The sequence below is a fragment of the Haliotis rubra genome, unplaced genomic scaffold (assembly GCF_003918875.1).
Source record: "Haliotis rubra isolate DU_JTF1 unplaced genomic scaffold, ASM391887v1 Scf582, whole genome shotgun sequence".
NCBI lineage: Eukaryota > Metazoa > Mollusca > Gastropoda > Lepetellida > Haliotidae > Haliotis > Haliotis rubra.
The window spans coordinates 506,899-527,198 of NW_025767282.1; the positions used below are offsets into that span (position 1 = coordinate 506,899).

The window sequence follows — 20,300 nt, forward strand, 5'->3', positions numbered from 1 at the left end:
CCGCGACTTCCACTAAAATGACTAACAAGTAGTAGTCTAGATGACATGTGGGCACTTTGTTGAGTATATATCGAATATATATCACGTCTTAAAATACAATGCCATTTGTAAATATATACTCAGCAGCAAAAAAAACGTCAGTACGAATTCAAAATTAGATAGGCACTGTAATCAAATCATTACAGAAATGGACATAATAAGCGGATCAAAAACATTTTTGTGTACAATATCTTGACACATCAATGAATAACTCAGCACAATTGCAAGACATTGCTTGAACGTTTGCAGTCCATTCAGACTCTTGAATTCAGTATCTTATGTGACCACCACGAACGGCAATAACTACAGCACAGCGTCTATTCATTGAGTGCACCAATCGATTGATGAAGGCCATTGTCACCTGGAACCACACTCTGAGAAAGGCCTGGCGCAATAAATCCGCTGTGTTCGGCCTCGGTATGACATTATTCAGTCTCCTCTGAATTTCATCCCAGAGATGTTCAACTGGGTTTAAATCAGGACTAAGGGCTGGCCACTGCATAATGTTGACACCGTTCTGCTGTAGGAAGTCCCGTGTAGCTCTGGCAGTATGGGCCCGGGCGTTAACATGTTGGAAATGTTGTTCCGGTGACGTGCGAAAGCTTGGTCGATGAAGCGCACCGCTGTGAGGCCGCCTCCTCTCCCTGGACCAAGGTTCTGGAACACCACAGGACCCGCTCTCTGGTTCAGGCCTATTCAACCCCCCATACAATGACGCTTGCACCTCTCCATGAGTCTCTTTCCATAACACATTGGTCTGAGTAACGCTGGCCACGTCATCGCCATATTCTTGTTCTGCCATCTGCAGTTGATACGCAGTACCGACTCTCATCTGTGAACAGAACAGTTCTCCATTGGCTGTATCGCCAGTTTTGGTGTTGTAGGGCAAACTGTAGACGTTCACGCCAGTGACGAGGGGTGAGGATAGGTCCACGGTAAGGTCTACGGCACTGAAGGTTCCCGCTGTTAAGACGTCGGCGTACTGATTGGTCTTCCGTGTGTTCCCCGTCTGACGCTATTTCGGATGCCTGCATGAAGGGATTCTGTACATGCTGTCGCACAACATGGCGGTCTTGTCGTCACCCTTGGTCTGCCAGTACAGGGGCGATCACTTGTGGTGTTGGTGGCCCGGAAACGTTGCTGCAGCCTGTAGATGGTCCGAACGTTGACCTGGAGGTGATTGGCACGGCTTGTGCAGTGTGGCCAGCTTGAAGTCTTCCTAGCGCCTGGTTCCTGTGAGCTGTCGTGAATTGCGACATCCTGCTGACTTTGTAATGTGAATGTTTCAGTCAGGTTTGGGGGTGCATTTTATAGGGCTGGTCCTTGTGAACAGCACGTGCAGCACGAGTTGCATGAAAAACATGGAGAATACCGTACCATCTCCGAGATCAGGTTGCGTTTTTGAGACCATTTCCTGGGTTCAATTCTGAGTTTGGGAAGGAATATCTTTGCTCAGGTAAAGTTGGAGATGTTGTCAAAAATATACAATCAAAACATTAAATGAGTTTACAGTTATCAGTTTCTTCGAAGGAAAATTCCAAACTGACGTTTCTTTTGCTGCTTAGTATATAATGTAGAGAAGAAAGATTGATTTACAACTCAAATGACATCAATAATCAGCCCTTAATTCTGCGTATATTAGATGCCTACAAATATAAATGTATTGAAATGATACAGGTTTATTTATTTGTTCCAACACAGAAACACCATAGGGTACATGTGTACTGCTTCGTTTGTTTGTGTTTTGTTTTGTTTTTTGTGTGTGTTTTGTAGGGTTTCTTTTTTTAGTTGTTGAAAAATGAAACAAACCAATAAGTCATGCATATGCTGGCCGCTGAAAGACTGCCACCTTCTTCTTAATCAAACACACATGATGACAAACATGATTTATATGTTTTATTTCTTTATAAAATTAATGCTATGATGATGTTCAGTAAGAACACAGCTCATCCAATAAATAGTTTTGGATGTACAGGTATATACATGTTTATCTACACACAATGCTTAGAGCTGACAATGCTGAATAAAATGTGGAGCAATGTAAAAGTTACATTCATAACTAATACCATTATCACAATAAAGCATACTCTAGTACCATTGCTTCAGAACACTCTACAAACTGTATGTACAAATAATACAGATCATTAATAATCAGCCATTTATCACAGGGCCAGACTCTTCCAGTCACAGACCCTCACATGTAATCAAATCTGATATGAGGACATCGTTACCATGGCTACCATAGATACATTTTCATGGCATGAAGTATCAGGGTAGCAAAATATTCCACAAATATGTTCTTAAAAACTTCATTGAAATGTACAGTCTGACCCACATACCTCCACATTCAACGCTGTCTTTTGTCCACGACAAATCAATTACTGGTTCTAACCTTAGGCCAGTACATGCTGCTGATTAACATCCCATCTTAAGCATCAGGAGGACAATGAGCAGGACTGTGTGTGTGAGTCTCATATCATAGCTGCATGCTGGGTCATGTTTCCTTGGGATATTTGGACAATTCTAATTTGTAATAACCAGGCATTTTCCAATACATTACCCGAGCAGTACACAAACCCCTGATCTGTCCTTTCCTCATATTTCAAAAGAAACCCTGACTGCTCTGTCCACAAACTAATAGAAAATTGCACCCACTTCTTTCTCTGATCCTTTTAGGACAAAGATTTGCATGGTAGGTTCACATAACTTTCTTTACCAAAACCTCCTTCCATCCATCCAACAATGTCTCTTTTCTCATAGGATTCCAAACATTTAACAGGGGTGGCAACAGGAACATCCATTTTCAGCTGAAAACTTAATATTGTGTCATCAAATGGGGGGTTCAGGGGGGCATAATTTGAACCATTATCAGCAGAAATCCGCAGATCAGCGCATAATTGCCATAACTGATTTCAACAATTTCTGGAACATTTTGGGGTTGTTTTCTGTGAGTTAATTTTTCATGGGGGGGCAAGGGGATGATATTAATCGGGTTCCTAATTTGACCCCTGTTGCAATGGGAAGAAGTGGCTGTGATACAAGCATAATACTGAAAACATGTTTATATTTTACAGACATTGAGATACTTACTTTATAAAATAAAATATTTTCTACAATCACAGATATCAAAATAGGTATGAACTTTTGAAGAGTATAGATGTCAATTCAGTATTATTATGCATAATATAATATCAGGAGATTATTGCATAAATTTTCAGAAGAAATTGCAACTGGTGAGGTACAATGTCAATTATAAAGTTTAAACTTTATACAGTTATGGACTACAGTCTGAATCCCAAAAACTTCACAAGAGTACATGCAAACTGCTGACAGGTGGCTGAAACAAATACACATATTACAAAACTTAATCTGTCAGTTCATCTTATACAACATGAAAAGAAGAACAATAAAGAATTCTCTTCTGTCGCATTTCAGACAAAGTTTCTCTATTGTTTTTAGTGTAGAAATTGCAATGGATGGGTACAGAGATCAGCCTTTCCCACGACTCTGTATAACGGTTGAATACAACTGGACTTTCAACTCAGAAAATATCCAAATCTTACAAGACATACTGCATTTGTGATACAAAAATACAAAAGCTTAAACTTCAAAATGCATTTCACACTTTCGAATACAATTATTTATCTTAAAATGGAATAATAATATAATGGTCTGTTATTAATCAAGTGGGAAGAATAGAGCCATAATATTCATCATATGTTTATGAAAAGACTTTATCACACTTGTCATTTATGGAGACAAAAGTAAAAATGGTTGTGTTGAATGTGTGCTCTTCGTTTACACATATTCCTTCACAAACACAGAAACTTACTAAAGTGTTATAAATAAAACAAGCATGTCAACAATGTTACCTTTGCTGATTGTTCATTTAATCATTTCAGAAAAACTGAGGTAACAATACAAAATCAGAGCCAGCTTTCACCACACTATTGTCACACAAGCTGTGTCCAGTCTAATATCAACAACAAAACACTTGTCAATTTGTGGGATTGGCCTAACCTTTTTAAATTTATGAAATTATAATCCAAAAGGTAATTTTCCAGTTATTGTGTACAACCATTATACAAAAGCGTACTTATAGCTCTAAACTAAAACATATTGCATTCTAAATTACACAAGACATGCTACAAACTGACGGTTTCAGCTCCCCCAGCTGTATAAAGTAACAAACTGGAAGACTACCATAATCTAAACATGTTGGGTGGTACCCTACATCAGCAGATGACCACACAGAGACACCATCAGCAGCTACATCACTACAACTACAATACAGTTCATCTGTTGGACCAGTTTCTGCTAAACGCAGAAATTGGAGGAGATGAAAAGGGGAGCATAAGCAGACTTGTATAAAAAACAATATCCTTATTTCAAATCACCACTGTGCATAGTTATAATCTTGTTTAAATTAAAATGTCTGTACTGAAGAGCACTTTCATTCATATTGTGTGTACAAATATATAAGTATACAAAAGGTAGGGTTTATCTTCAAATCACATGTATTCTGAACTAAAGAAGATGAAATCATGAATGTTTAGGGGTTGGGTTCTGTTTTTTATGATCATCACACAATTTCATAGAAATGTCCTCTCAAATATTCAGGATTCCTAATTTTTTGGTTTAATATAAAACAAAACATTACACATGTGTATACCATTTAGTAACAGATTACATCAACAAACCGACCATGCCATTCTTGCAGTCTTTAGAGAAATTTCATGTTTTAAATATTACATAGTCTCGATTCCACTCGATTCAAACCAACGTACAGAGATTTTCAACTTCTCACTTCAAAAGGTGTACAAACATTTGGCCGTCAGACCCTGAACGCAGAGGATTGATAGAACAAGAGCTAAGCTTATTTAAAACAGTTGTAAAGTGATAGGTTTTACAAAATTATAATGTTATATTTTAAAAACAATACTGCTTTGGTTACCAAACAAGTGTGATATTACCTACATTGAAAATAATGCTGTAAAACATATATTCTGTGTTAATATATTGCCCATCTGATAATTCCTTGTCAATCAATTAAATAATATAACATGATACAATTGTTACGGATATGTAAATCTAAAAATCTAAAAATTGATTGAATTAATGACCTATACACATTATACCTTGTACACTATGTACAATGGAAAGCATCAGGTACACTCCCACATAAATATTATCAGCAAAATATTCAAATGCCATGATGTTCAGTTTAATACAGACTGTACAACCTATTTACATATTTATATATCAAACCTTTAACATAGATATGTGAGGCTTTCTTTCATCACACTTTGATGGACAGCAACCTCCAATCAACTGGCAAATGCTTCTTGGTATTGGGTTAAACAATGGCTGAAATAATTTAAACATGAATCCATTTTACATATAGTATACACACTAATGCCACTCAAGCATCAAGGAAAAGAACTTCCTATATATTTGAAATTAATGTATTAATGTATAAATCAATCTTATACAAATTAAAAGTATGGTAACATTTTTGCACATGGAAACCTCTAAGGTTGATTTAATACTTAGGGAAATAAAGCATATACTAAATATACAAAGTGTTATTCCTCAGAAAATATGGTGTATGTATGTATTTAACAGTAAAAATGTTGTGTCAGTCTGAATGAAACAGACCTTGACAGAAGGGAAATACATTGACACGCTTCTGCTCTCTCGAAGCAATCAGCACCTTGCTAAAGACAACTTTCAAACAAGCTAACATTTCTTTTTGTAATATTCTATTACATGTACCAGATAATGTCAATGACATTATTGGGATTGACAATGTTGGCGTAAACAAGTCACATTTTATGTCTATTTGCAGTACATGTCGCACACCAGAAGACAATGAGAACACACAACTCAATCAGACATTCAGATCTGTGGTCATTTCTTGGAAGATTTCTTCAGAATGAAAACATCCTGAAGCAACTCTGTCGCTGATGAACGAATGTTCTGATCTCTGGAATGGAACAATGTTTACCTGATTACACATTCATTGATGTCAGAGAGAAACCACTGCACATTTTACACAGAGACACTGTCAGAAACATCACATGGGTGGATACACTACATTCCTCCATCATCTCCCAATATCTGGAGAGTTTTGGTTTTACGCCACTTTTAGCAATATTCCAGCAATATCACAGCGGGGGACACCAGAAATTGGCTTCACACATTGTACCCATGTGGGGAATCAAACCCAGGTTTTCAGCATGACGAGTGGACGCTTAACCAATAGGCTACCCCACCACACCCTCAATATGAGGAGCACACAAATGTCAGTCATGTTTAAAATACCTAGAATAATTTTTTTCTCGATTCCACTTTTTGTAAGCAAATTAGCGTGACTTTTCTTCCTCTAGCACAAAAAATAATCAATCTGACAGAAAGGTAAAGTAATTCAAATTCCCACATTCTTTCAGAGCTGAATAAGCTTAATTGCATGGGGATCTCACATAAAGAAAGCAGTGTTGAGATTTGTACCTTGTGAAAATACAAATATAATTAATACACAAAAACAAAGATTTACCTTGTGAGGCACTTCATGACAAACTCTCTGGCCTCAGGTGAGAACCTGTCCTCTGGTAAAGTAGGAACCGGCCTGTCCGATCCAATAGCAAATATGGCAGCCATAGGGTTCATGTCCGACCTAAACATAACATATCTGACATCACAATATTGAATAATCATTTCCTGAATATTTATTACTTCTGCTCCATTCTTAATCCTTACATGACCCATTCAGCAATGTTCCATCACTTAAGTACTGAAACCTTGGATTGCGTAGTTTGATGCTCATGATGTTGATCACTTGATTGTCTGGTCCAGACTTGCCTATTTACAGACCGCCGCCATATAGCTGGAATATTGCTGAGTGCAGCATTAAACAACTAACCAATCAACTGAAACCTTTGGTAGGAAACCAGTGGTTGATAACATGAGCAACAATGAACGTTGTTGGGGTGACATAACACGCCATCAGTCTGGTCACAGGCTGTACCTACATCGGTGAGGGTGCCACTCTTCTTCTCAAGGGATTCATCATTCAATATTATTTGTCTTGGCATCCAGTTGATGAACTCGTAAGTGATATCAGTGTACATGGCTGGTGTAAATTTGACTGGGATTTTAACACAGAACGTATGACCCTGCTTACTCTAAGACTTATTAATATTTGAAATATTATCAAATATTTTATTGAATTGTTACACTTTGCTATTAAATTAAGTTGAAAACACTGAAATATTGGCATCCTTGAGGGAACTAGATAATTGTTTCATGTCATCAAGCATACTGCAATACGTCATCAGGAATACCGAGTAACAGACCTCGGCATCTAACATACAAAGAGAAGTTTTGGCATCCTCATTATTAGTTATACAAAAGACAACGGAGACTGACAAGAATATATCGTAGACATTTAGTGTATATATTAAAGAATACTTGAAATACTAGTATACCATGGATTCTACTCACCAAGGTGGTTTCCTTGTGGCCATCTCAAACACAGTGCATCCTACACTCACCTGAATAACAGAATTCATGGCAAAATAAAAACATCTTTTAACAGTCAATGAGCATAGAGAAGCTATATCCAAAGCACCAGTGGTCAAATGTATGTCCACCAGGTTTTCGATCAGTGTATCACAATCGTATCGTTTCCTTGTCTGAACCGGTAAAACCGGTAAACTGGGGGCAGCCCTAGATTTTACTCACCAAGGTGGTTTCCTTGTGGGTGCATCCTACACTCCTGAATAACAGAATTGAAAAACATCTTTTAACAGTCAAGCATAGAGAAGCTACATGCACCGGTGGTCAGTACCACAAGGATTCCAATCCTGAATGAAGACCCTAATGGTTCGATTCCCCACATCGGTTCGAATACAATGTGTGAAGCCCATTTCTGGTGTTCCCCGCCGTGATATTGCTGGAATATTGCTAAAAGCGGCGTAAAACCAAACTCACTCACTCACCAATCCCGAATGGGAATCAACCCAACAAAAGTACTAGAATTTGTACCATACTAGGACAGTGTAATACCAAATATGGCATATGCTACATTTGACCACTTTCTAAATGGCATTGTGTCATCATAGCTTTCGATTGTGGGAGCCATGCCAATTTACCCCATCAGAGGGGTACACAACGTCCGCAGTCTAGATTACCAGTTGTCCGACTTCCATTTTTGTGGAAGCTGCGGTGGCTGAGGGGGTTAGGTGGCTGACTTTGTGTGATGGCGATTAGGTGCCTGACTCTGAGGGTGTGGGTTCCAATCCCAGATGGGACTCAACCCAATAAAAGTACTAGAATCTGTACTTTAGGAAGAAAGTGTAATCCAAATATAACATATGTTACACAAAGCGGCCTTAGCGCTAAGGTTATGATAACTCCCATGTTTCAACACAGACTGTCAGTTCTCTAAGAATGGTTTGTGGATTTTAACATTGCATTCAGTGCAGTTAAATATCGCGATACGTATCGTATCGTGACATAGTGTATCATCCCAGCCCTACTAAGCATTACAATATATCTGTGTTAGTCCTGTTTTCTCTCCTGACACTGCTGCAGAGTTTTGGGCTTAGGCCTATTAGCTGGTCTTGATAAAAAAATATTTTGTATCATTAGAAAAAAGCTGAAAATTTACAATTCAACCATGAATTTAGAAGATTCTCAATTCTGATTGGTCAGTCAAGGTATCAAATAAAAATTACAACGTCTGATTGGAACAACTGATTTGATAGCAATATGATCGCATGTTTGGTTAAAAAATAAGCACAGTTTTTTCAACAGGTAACCTAGCTCTACACTGAAAAACAGCAGTTTTAGCTCACAAATGTCCTTTGGTTGAAGTATACCCTCCTTAGTAACCCATTCAATCCAGGAAGAAATCACTCACCATATATCCGACTTCTTGCCATGACCAGTCTCGTTGACCACTTCTGGCGCCATCCAGTAAGGAGTGCCCTTCATGGATTTGAGGATCTGGCTCTGGCTCATGCTTAGGTTGATGCATAATCTCTTGGCACAGCCGAAGTCAATCAGTTTGATGTCCCCATTGGGCATCAACATCACATTGCCTCCTTTGATGTCTCTGAAGAGAGAAACATTTCAACTTGTAATGGATCAAATTTTTATTTTAAAGATTTTTTTTCTATTCTGGCACATTCTATTTCTGATACTTTTTTGCTCTCAATAATCATGACCCAGTTGAAATCTACTGCTCATCATTTGCTTAAGACCACTTGACGAACAATTACTATGTTAGAGGTATTGTGTGAATGACTATATTTCAATGTAATCAGCATTCTGTGGGCTATTCATAGCAAACAATATATGGTATTGTCAGCTTGCTTGTTCTCAACCACCTAATTCTCAATCTGTATCTGTTTCTTGACAACCTATACTATTGATATTTAATGAGTGAGTGAGTGAGTTTAGTTTTACGCCGAACTCAGCAATATTCCAGCTATATGACGGCGGTCTGTAAATAATTGAGTCTGGACCAGACATCCAGTGATCAACAGCATAAGCATCGATCAGCGCAATTGGGAACCGATGACATGTGTCAACCAAGTCAGCGAGCCTGACCACCTGATCCCGTTAGTCGCCTTTTACGACAAGCATAGTCGCCTTTTATGACAAGAATGGCTTGCTGAAGACCTATTCTACCCCGGATCTTCGCGGGTCTGATATTTAATGACTAGGACAGAGTAGAAACATAAAAAAAATCAAATTTATAGTGATTGTTATTTTCTTATATTATATATTCAATTCCAAGAACATATAATACAATGTATCAGGCAAATCGTCTACACCAAAACATTGCATATAACAAAGTTGTGTATCCATAAACTATCCCCTTGCTTCAGATCACTTAGTGGATACTCCCTACTGACTACAGATCACACAGTGAGTTCTTTATGAGTACAAATCATTTCCACTCTAATTATCTCCAGTACACTTTATCATAGGTTCCTACAAGTAAGATGAGTTTAACATCCCTTTGAACAGGATTGGGTGAGTGAGTGAGTATGGATTTACGCCGCTTTTAGCAATGTTCCAGCAGTATCATGGAGGGGGACACCATAAATGGGCTTCACACATTGTACCCATGTGGGGAATCGAAATCGGGTTTCCGGCGTGATGAGCGGGCGCTTTAATCACTAGGCTACCCCACCGCCCCTGAACATGATTGGACACTGTTATGAACATAACTATGGAAGAGAGCAGGTTAAAGGTGCTTATCACTTTGATGAATCTGGGATTTCAAGCCCATATCAAACCATGAAACAGATATTAAGGGAAATATCTCTGCATAGTAAACTACAGTGCATTCGACAGGTTCAGCCTTCTAGTTCCAGGGAGAGACTGCTCACCTGTGTATGACATCATTGTCATGAAGGTATTCCACACCCTCTAGGATCTGTCGAGTGTAGCGTCGGAACACTGACTCATCCAAGGCTCCGAACCGAGCCAGGATGCTGGCAATAGATCCACCTGGTACAAACTGCATGAAGATGCTGACTGTGTAGTCCTCAAAGCTTGTGCCCATGTAGCTGAAAACCAGAGTGTTGATTAACTCATTAAGGCCGAGAGATGCTACCTTTAGTGTCAATCAGAAGAAGTATTTAAAGTGTTTTAATAGCAGTTGCTAATCATTATCATAGGCTTATACAGCGTTTGGCAAATGAACGCATTATGATGTTTTTACAGAGGTAAGTGTCTGGTATTCTTCAATGGGAATGGATACTAAAAATACTTCGTATGCACATTGATTGAATTAAATGTAATGCTTTAGCGGTTACTGAAGATTATATTTTCTTCAACTTCCTAATAAATAGGAAACAATATACAAAATTTCGAGGAGATAGAAAGAATTCAAACACAATAGAATAGTTTGAATCTACTTTTTAGGTATTATTACGTTGTCATGTTTCATATAATGAAATATAACATGTAAACACAAATAATTATACATCCAAGCTCGAAAACATTAGACATAAATTAACTTACCAATTTAAAGCTTACTGAATTGTAAGTAGTTATTTTCCATAATCTAAAGTTGATAATGTTACCTAATTGAATATAAAGTGATCAGTCGTGCCTTTGCATCGAATATATATACATGTCAGTGTTATTACAACAATGAAATCTTTTACTACGTTTGTTACAAAACACAGTAAGTTGGAAATTCAAAAAATTATTAGACATAAACAGAAGTAATACCATAAATTATTACATGTAAACCATAAAATGGTATTTTAAGCATTTTTGTTCAAGCTGTTGAAAGTTTCATGTTGATTTGAATTGTCAGTTTTCTATGCACTTTACATGAGCATTGTGTAAAACATTTGTATTTGATCTCTGCAATTATCAAATCCGGTGTAATTATCATGTGTATCAATGAACTCAGTCTCTATTGATCCATCATCAATAAAAGCTGGATAGTAAATCTGTTACGGTATCGATACACATGCGTCTAATCATTCAATCAGTGTACAGTAATGAGATAATTGAAGACCTCTTTCGACCTTGAAATAACAGTCTCCGGTAGAATGCGTATGTAGTTACGTCCTTGTTGAAAGGTTTGTCCCGTGACAAGTGTAAAATAAACAGATGCGCTATTATATCATTGGACAGCTTGCTTTATGAAGTCACGCCCCTCTCTGTAACGTTTATGCATACATGCACATCTGTAATCTTATGAACCTCGTTTGCATTCAGTATAAATATAGGCACCCCCATCTTCATAAATATTTGGGGGGATTCAACTGCAAGTTTATACAATATAATAATTCAGTATAGTGTCACTTTGTGAATTCTGTAATACGTGTACTTTAGTTTGGATATTCATTTGTATCATGGTGAAGATTATATTTACATGTACAGCAAACCATTATGTTTTATGTACTAGTTGTATATGAAAGTAAATACTATCTCTACTCAATGGTTGGATTTCAATCGCTTTGTTTTATCTAATATCGAAAAACACTAAAATGTGTTTTCGATCTCTGAGGACAAATTAACTCGCCAAAGTGTCTATCTACTCCTATTTGTCTTTTGTGTATATTTCATACATCGTTACCAGTATGTATGTTTACAAGACACAAACTGTTACATGATAGCTTGAGTTGATAAAGCCGAAATCCAGCATATCGACTGGTCAATGATATAGCCAATAATCAATCTCTATCCAAGCTGTTGAGTGACCAAATGTGCTCTTCAGAAATTTCGCCAACGCGCCATCACCTGTCCTTTCCTCTGTGACAGGTATCTCATGATACGATTGGTCATAGATAACAAATGACCAGCCACTATATTGAACAGTTGAGATACTGAACGTTCTATTCAGGAAATTTGATGACGCCCTATCACGTGACTCTTTGTTTTATGTCTATGCAAGGAATATGTAGTATACATTTTTCATATGTATGTTCGTATGATCATGTATGTTTTCTGCACTGAATCTAGATGAAACAAAGTGCCAAGATATGAATGTGCTCTATGTTAGTCACAGACTAGTGTAATAGTACTTTCCTTAAAATAATCTGTATACACTAGAAATGTATCGGCAAAAACGCTAATTTCGTAGAAGATTATAAAGTATATAAGTAAATTCTTCTTTACAGTATTGCATTGTCAAAGATGTTTTGTGAAATCAAACTTCACACAATGATATGGGAGAGAGAATTTGTATGTCTCATCTCTTATATACAACGAATACATGCATATGTTGATAAAATATAAATGTACAAGCCGCAAAAGGTCTACATGAGAAACTTGCAATAAAATTATATAAAACGTTGCAGTACATGATATGTATTCACTCCTGCTTTCTTTCACCATGTATCTTTACAACACAATTAAACAATCAGGACTTGTTTGTACGACTAGACAGTTTCCTGTCATCCCCGAAATCTGCCAGGGAAATCAGGTGTGATTAGCACTAATTAGTCTAGGCACACGAGTCGGGCAATCAGCGAGGGGTTCCAGGTGTTGAGTAGTGAAGTGGCTCTCGGGCTTAATGAGTTAATGTAAGAGTCATCACTCTAACAATAAGAATGTGGACTGTAAATATTTGATCTCTGACAGACAAACCAGTGGTTGATATAATGAGCAAAATCCCACACCATTGTTTTCGGCATATTTTGAAGCATAGTTTAAACATACGTAGGGTCTTTACACGTAGGTTTGGATGCAGGGTTTTACCTAAAAGGATTGAAAGAAGGAAGCATCTTCTGGATTTCCAATCCAGATTCATATTCAACTCATTAGCTGGTAACAACTGGTAAGGGTAAATAGTGCTGGGATTCCACTCACCCCACGATGTTCTTGTGTCGGAGGTTCTTGAGGAGCTCCACCTCCTCCTGCACCTTCTCGTACTCTCTGTGAGCCTTGTCCATGTCTGTCGTGTTGAGGTCAATCTGCTTCACAGCAATCAGTTCTCCTTCGTTGGTCAGACCACACCACACCTACACACAGGTAACATAAGTATCACACTCTATCAATTGACCCAGCTAACAATTCCTATTCACTGGTCAGACAAGGGCATATCTCATAACAGAATAAAGGTGGGCTCAGTGATGTGATGGTATGAATGAATGAGTGAGTGAGTTGGGTTATACACCGTGTTTAGCAATATTCTAGTGGCAGGACACCAGAAATGGGCTTCACACATTGTGCCCAAGTGGGGATCGAGCCCACGTCTTTAGCGTGATGAGCGAATGCTTTAACCACTAGGCTACCCCACCACCCTGATGGTGTGAAGGTATTTCTTTCAAATGAGTTATTCATAATAAAGCAATGAACATGATTAAAGAACAGTAATGCAGAATCAGATTTTTCAAACCTGATATTATCCAAGAGAAAACAGATAAAATGTCTGGAAGTATCACAATACACAACGAAAACTCATCAGCTAAATTATGATCAAGTTGAATATGCATATTCAAAGTGTGTCAGTACAGAACAATTAGAAACACAGGAAACCTCTAGTTATTTCAGAGGGATTAACATGGCTGAAACTTACTGTTCCGAAAGCTCCTTTGCCAAGAACATTTCCTTTCTTCCACTGAATTGTCTCCTCAATACTGGACCCAATACTGTCTTCCGTGCAAGTACTGCCTGTTTTGCTTCCTCTGCGGCCACTCAGTCGACTGCACAGGGTCTGCAGGAGATAACATTTCACATTACATGAGGCCAAAGATATGACTGGCATACTGCTACTGTCAACTGAAAGAGACTTGAAACCAGTTTTCGTTATACACACATCAATCTACTCCTCAGATATCAGTGTCTGAAGAATGGTTTCTAAGGTAACTGATATTCAGGACTGTTAACTGCCAATGCTGATTTGGAGAATGGTTTCCATGGTTACAATACTCAGGACCATTCATCCACCAATTTCTGATGTGGAAAATGGTTTCCATGGTAACAATACTCAGGACTGTTCATCCACCAATTTCTGATGTGGAGAATGGTTCTAAGGTAACCAATACTCAGGACTTTTCATCCACATGTGTCTGAAAGAAAGGTTTCCAAAGAAAGCAGTACACAGGACTCTTCATCCACCACTGAAGATGGTTTCCTTGGTAACCAAGACACCACATTCATCCACCAGTGTCTCAGGTGGAAGATGGTTTCAAAGATAACGAGTGGACGGGAGGCTCGTGGCACAAGTGTCTCTGGTAGACACTGGTATCTAAGATCTTTAAAACATAGCACTGATTGTCAACAATAACACAAAGACAGACTGCCAAGTCATAAGACTCCTTATGCATGAAATCTCTAGTGCACTTAATATGACAAAAGCATTTCACTTTATGCTGTAGGTAATGACATACTGGCAAAGAAACTACACATTAGAGTGTTAGACACTTGGTTTTGCCACGAAGTGCTGTTTGAGAGGTGCTCTCCTGCTGGAACACCTCACCTCTCCATCTGATGTGTTGGCAAGATTAGGATCAGGAACTTCAGCAGCTACTGCTTCAGACAACTTCTCCAGAACTTCAATCTCCTGTTGGACTATGGATGGCTCATCGTGCTGCTGAAAGGTAACAAGTGAGTTTGGTTTTACACTGTGTTCTGGAATATTCCACCATCACACAGGGAGGGGAGCAGGAAAATTGGGATTCATGCAAGAAATTGAAACCTGGTTTTGTTATGAATACACCATGCCATTTAGAAAGTGGTCAAATGTAACGTATGCTATATTTGAAATTGCACTTTCTCAGTGAAGTACAGATTCTAGTACTTTTTTCTTAGGTTGAGTCCACTCTGGTATTCAAACCCACGCTCTCAAAGTCATCCACCTAATCACCAGCACACAAAGTCAGCTATCTAACCCACTCACAAAATGAAAGTGGGAAAGTGGTTTATCCACTCATTAGGCAATTTCCCACTTTCTTCGAATACACCTTTCAAACATTACATCGTGAGGGAGAGATAATGGTTTTACACTGCTTTATAGCAATACACCAAGACGTAGTTGACATTAAGATAGGCTTCATATATGGTACCAATGATGAGATCAAACTCAGGTCTTTGGTATGATAAGTGAACACTCCCATCAGAAACCCAGCGAAAGAAATTGGATTTATTTTCACTTGACCACGAAAATGACCTGCTACATAGTTGTCTTTATCTAATGGTTCATGAAAATGGCCACAGGAAAATTCTTCCTTGAATTGAACTTTTCTTTGACAAGAATAGTAAGTTTTAAGTTTATTTTGAAACTCTGAAAAATAATGCATTTACCTCAACAGACGGCTGGTTTCCTTGCATTCTTGATGTGCTAGCCTTCATCTCATGAAACCTCCCTTTACGAAGACCTCCTGCTGATGAAGGTCGCCCTGAAGGAGGCTTATGAGTCATGCTTGGACCATCAGAGCTGCCTTCAGGTCTAGGCACAGAGTTGTGTTTTCTGGGTGTGTCCTTTGACAAGCGTACAGACCCTCCAGCACCTCCTGCATGGAGCTCCATATGTCTGAAAGAGTTCATGACCTTGGCAAGCTGCTTTGCCTCTTCATCAGCATCTATCATGGCCTTGACCTTTGAAGGTTCAGCACCAGCATCTATCATGGCCTTGACCTTTGACCCAAGGTTGAAATTTTCTGCATGGAATACTTTGAGTAGGTTAGGGTTAGTGTCCTGTGCATAGCTGTCAGAATGTCTCACATCATCCTTATCAGCAGTTTTGGCATGGAACATCGACTCATTATTCTGAAGTCTCCTGAGAACATTTGTGTCTGCTTCAGTCAGCGTACTATTTAAAGATCTATTATTGTTGTTCGACCTTAGAGTCGATGATAGCGAGTTTCCTGTGGCGTTCAGAATTTCTTCGATAGCCTCATCTATCGCTTCATCTTCCTTCTTAGACTCAGAAAACTTTCTTTCTCGTCTAACATCTTTGCCATGATCATCATTATCCTTCACCACAATTTCCATGGTTTCATCTTTCTTCGGAGATGCAGACTTCTGAGGTTCCTCCTTGTGAAGGTTCAGGTTTAGGTTTTCTTTGCTGACTTTCCCATTTGAAGTGCCTCCTTTGATGCCAGAACTACTTGCTTTGCTCTTCACCACTGTCTTTCCTGGAACAGTTTTCTTAGAAGCTGACCCAGGGCTTTCTGTTTTACCTGCAGCCTTAACTCTGGCTTTAGTTGACTCATGTGTCAAAACCTCTTTTCTCAAAGATCCTGATCTCCGGATTCTTGAATCTGCTGAAGTACAGGAATCATTCTTTGCTTGTCTCAAAGCTTCAGCTTGTTGACTGGACAGTGACTCACCAGCTGTGATGCCCAGCATCTTATTCAACTGGTCCTCCTTCACAGTCTGATCAAACCTATTGATAGCTGCCTGAACACTATGTGACACAGAAGGAGATTCAGGTATTGGAGTCAATTTACCCAACATTATCTCCTTGTGGAGAGCATTTGTTATGTCATCAAATTCATTTGTGTAATTCCCAGCTTCTTCTTCAGCACTGTTGGCTGCAAAAGATGTCGGATTGGTCACAGGTGCAGGAAACACTTCTTGGGTCATGTCAAGATTCATTGGAGGAAAGCCATCATGACTCATCACAGGAAGAGGAATTCTGACTTCCGCTGCTGGTTTTATTTCCTGGAACCTTGGTGTGCCAGGGCTCACTGCACCCTCAGTTCTGGCAGTTAGAAGTTTAAAGCAGTTTTCTTCAGGGTTGATAACTTCAATGTCAGAATCCTCTGAGTCAGAACAAAACAGATTAGCTGCAACTTTCACATCAGATGTGTCATTGCAACCTGCTGCAACATGCCATCCAATGCCAGATATAAGAGCTACATCCGCTTTTGCTGCATTGGATTTCAATGCTTCAGTTTCCAAATCCTTTTTACGTTTTCGACCAGACTTCACCCTTTTGCTAGATTTGCCACTTTTAACACGTCCGTTTTCTGACTGCTCACTGGTTTTAGAATCTTGACTCTTTGCACCTCTTCGACGACCAGAACTTTGTCTTTGACCACCCGAAACTGGTCTTTTAGTGTCCTTAGTTTTCTTAGCACTTTTCACATTCCTGTTTTTCTTAAGCTTACATGTAGCATCTTTAGAGGATTTTCCAATGACAAAACCATCAGAAATTCCTCCTTTTGCAAACCCGAAATTGTTATGGTCATCACCTAATGTCCGTGATGTAATAACAATCTCAGGTTGTACCCAGTTCTCAAATGGATTCACTATGACTGGTGTTTGCATTACAACAGCTGACCCCATACAGCCAGGTTCATATATATGAGGCTTAGGACCTTGCCCTGGTAAGGGAGATTCTCACAAGAGGTTCTTCATTTTCTGGACATGGTTTAACATATCTCCAACTGTCTGATTTTCTCATGTTATTATCCTTATGCTTGATATTGCTCTTAACGTTCAGCTGGCTATCGGAAGGAGATCTAAGAGATTTTATTGGACTTTCCAACTTTGGCACAGGTTTTGGTGTAAGCACCTTGGCAGCACCCTGAGAACTCGAGTCAGACTTGAGTTGGTTTGGTGATGAGACAGAACAGGAAGGATTTGATGTAGTTTGCACACGGTTGCTGGAAACAGCAATAGAATGCTTAGTTGGACAAGACACAGTGTTACACACAGAGTTGGACTCTTTCATAGATGTTTTACACACAGACACAGTTGTTGAAGCAACTGATTTTGAAGGAACAGATACTGAGGCTGATGTTGCTGAAGGTGTGGCTCTTGTCTTGGATGAGGCTGTGTTTGGTTTTTGTGGAGGAACTTTGGCTTTTATTGCTGATGACTGCACTGAAGATGCTTTGTCTGGTTGACTGGGGTAGAATTTCCTCTGGATACACACCTTACTGCAGGTTTGGTGGATGTTGATGTTGAATTTATTTCTTTAGTAGAAGAGGTTTTTGAAACTGATAATACATCCTTGGGAAGATTTTCTGATACGGAATTAACAGTTACTGTCACTGCATTTGTGTCATGTGAACTGGGAGGAGGGTTAATTGAACAGTTTTTGCAGTCTGCTGCTGAACTTATTACTCCAACGCTTGCTGCTTTGGATGATGTGGACCCAGTGCTGGAGCGCAGTGGAGATGCTTTTTGGTTGACACTACTGCCTTGAGGTGTCTTAGCATTTCTAACAATCTTCGGTACATTCTGATCTCCTGTAGATGACCTAGCTGAAGAAGTACTTTGAGCTTTCTTTGAAATACCACAAGAGCTACTCACTCTTTGATTGCTACCCTGTTTTGTATTTGGCTGTCTTGTACTGGCACTGTTCATGGTATTTGGCTGATTTGACTTCAGATTTGAATCTGTCACTGCACAAGTTTTATCACATCCACCACTTACAGAAGAAGCTTTGACAGAATTATCACATTCTTTCGGGACATCAGCATTTTCATTATCTGGCACAACACATTTATTCATATTATGATCCACCCCTGTCTTGGAATTGTTCTTATTTGAACCAGTGTTTCTATTTTTGGATTGCACCGCAGAATCCAAACTTTGCTGCTTATAAACTGGCTTTTTCAAAACATTTCCCGATACGCCCACTTTCTGCATTTCAGACAATCTCTCATCTGATTTTGATCTACTGGGCGTGTTTGATAAGCTCCTACTCCGAGTGACTTTATTCCGGAATCGTTCTCCTACATTATTGTTAGGACCACTGATACTGTAGCGACCAACTTTAGACAATGGGGAATGATACTCCTTGACACTTTTCCCTGTTTTGTTGAGGATGAGGATGTTGACACTGTTATCCCTTGGGGAAGAGGACAGGCTGCTGGCACTGGACGTGGGGTCACTCCCTGATGAGTGGAGGAGGGGGTCCTTGGGCCGACTCTCATCGATGACAAACTCCTCCTTCAGCAGTGAGCGACTTCGCAACAGCTCATAGGGGTTGCTGAGAGCCAGACGCACCTGCTCGTTTGGGATCCTGGGCAGATCTTCATCTGACCTTGGAGAACATTCCTGAAAGAGAAGGTGATGATGTACTCTCTTCATAGTGGTAACATCAGTGTTTGAACTATTTAAGAAAACTCGCACCTGATTTATGCTCCTTTGTGCAGCCTACATTTTGAAAGGGCAGGGAAAGATCCTGCCTCCTGAAGAGGGTCTGTCATATTTTGACAGAGAAATAATAACAGTGGAAAGATCTGATTTAAATGAAATCCACCTTCTTCAATTCTAAATTTGAGAATACATTTGACTGCAACACTTAGTTTAGCCGTGTCCAAATAAACAGGCACCCTTTTTAAAAAGATATGATACATTTTTTTTTATTAATTTCAGGCTCCTGAAAATGTTTTATTCATATCACTCATTTAACTTGCTTAAACCGTTGATAGATTTGGTGTGCTACAAACATATACATCATCATCATCATGGAACTACTGGGGTGGAATCTACACATCCTGGTGATTACCTTGGATGAGTCCCCTTCCTTTGTATTGTGGACAAGTTTGGCATCTAGGATGCTGTAGGACTTCTGGGTGATGAAGGTCGGTGTGGGTGGCAGCACATTGGAGGAGTTGGGATAAAGGCTGATCAGCTGTGCTGGAGGCGAACCACGGGTTGTGTCTTAACAAAACAAAAACATAAATTAACTTCATCACCCTCGATAGTCATATTGATGGAGTTGGGATGGAGGCTGATCATCTGTCCTTGAATCAAGCCACGGTTTGCATCTTGTTAAGTTGAACAAAACGAAAACATAAACTAACTTCACCATCCTCAAT

The 20,300-nt window shown here is 39.1% G+C and overlaps 1 protein-coding gene across 1 annotated transcript in view; it reads right to left on the reverse strand.

Annotated features, from left to right (window-relative positions):
* Positions 1-1,920: 1,920 nt before the first annotated feature.
* Positions 1,921-20,300, reverse strand: part of LOC124254780 — a 49,361-nt gene continuing 30,981 nt past the window's right edge. Inside the window, 12 exon segments of the mRNA XM_046688630.1 lie at positions 1,921-6,025; positions 6,596-6,715; positions 7,543-7,590; positions 8,963-9,157; positions 10,443-10,622; positions 13,387-13,538; positions 14,096-14,233; positions 14,999-15,112; positions 15,823-17,849; positions 18,007-18,131; positions 18,404-19,533; positions 19,988-20,118. Of these exon segments, the coding sequence (XP_046544586.1) occupies positions 5,950-6,025; positions 6,596-6,715; positions 7,543-7,590; positions 8,963-9,157; positions 10,443-10,622; positions 13,387-13,538; positions 14,096-14,233; positions 14,999-15,112; positions 15,823-17,849; positions 18,007-18,131; positions 18,404-19,533; positions 19,988-20,118 (4,436 nt within the window). The 3' untranslated portion in view covers positions 1,921-5,949.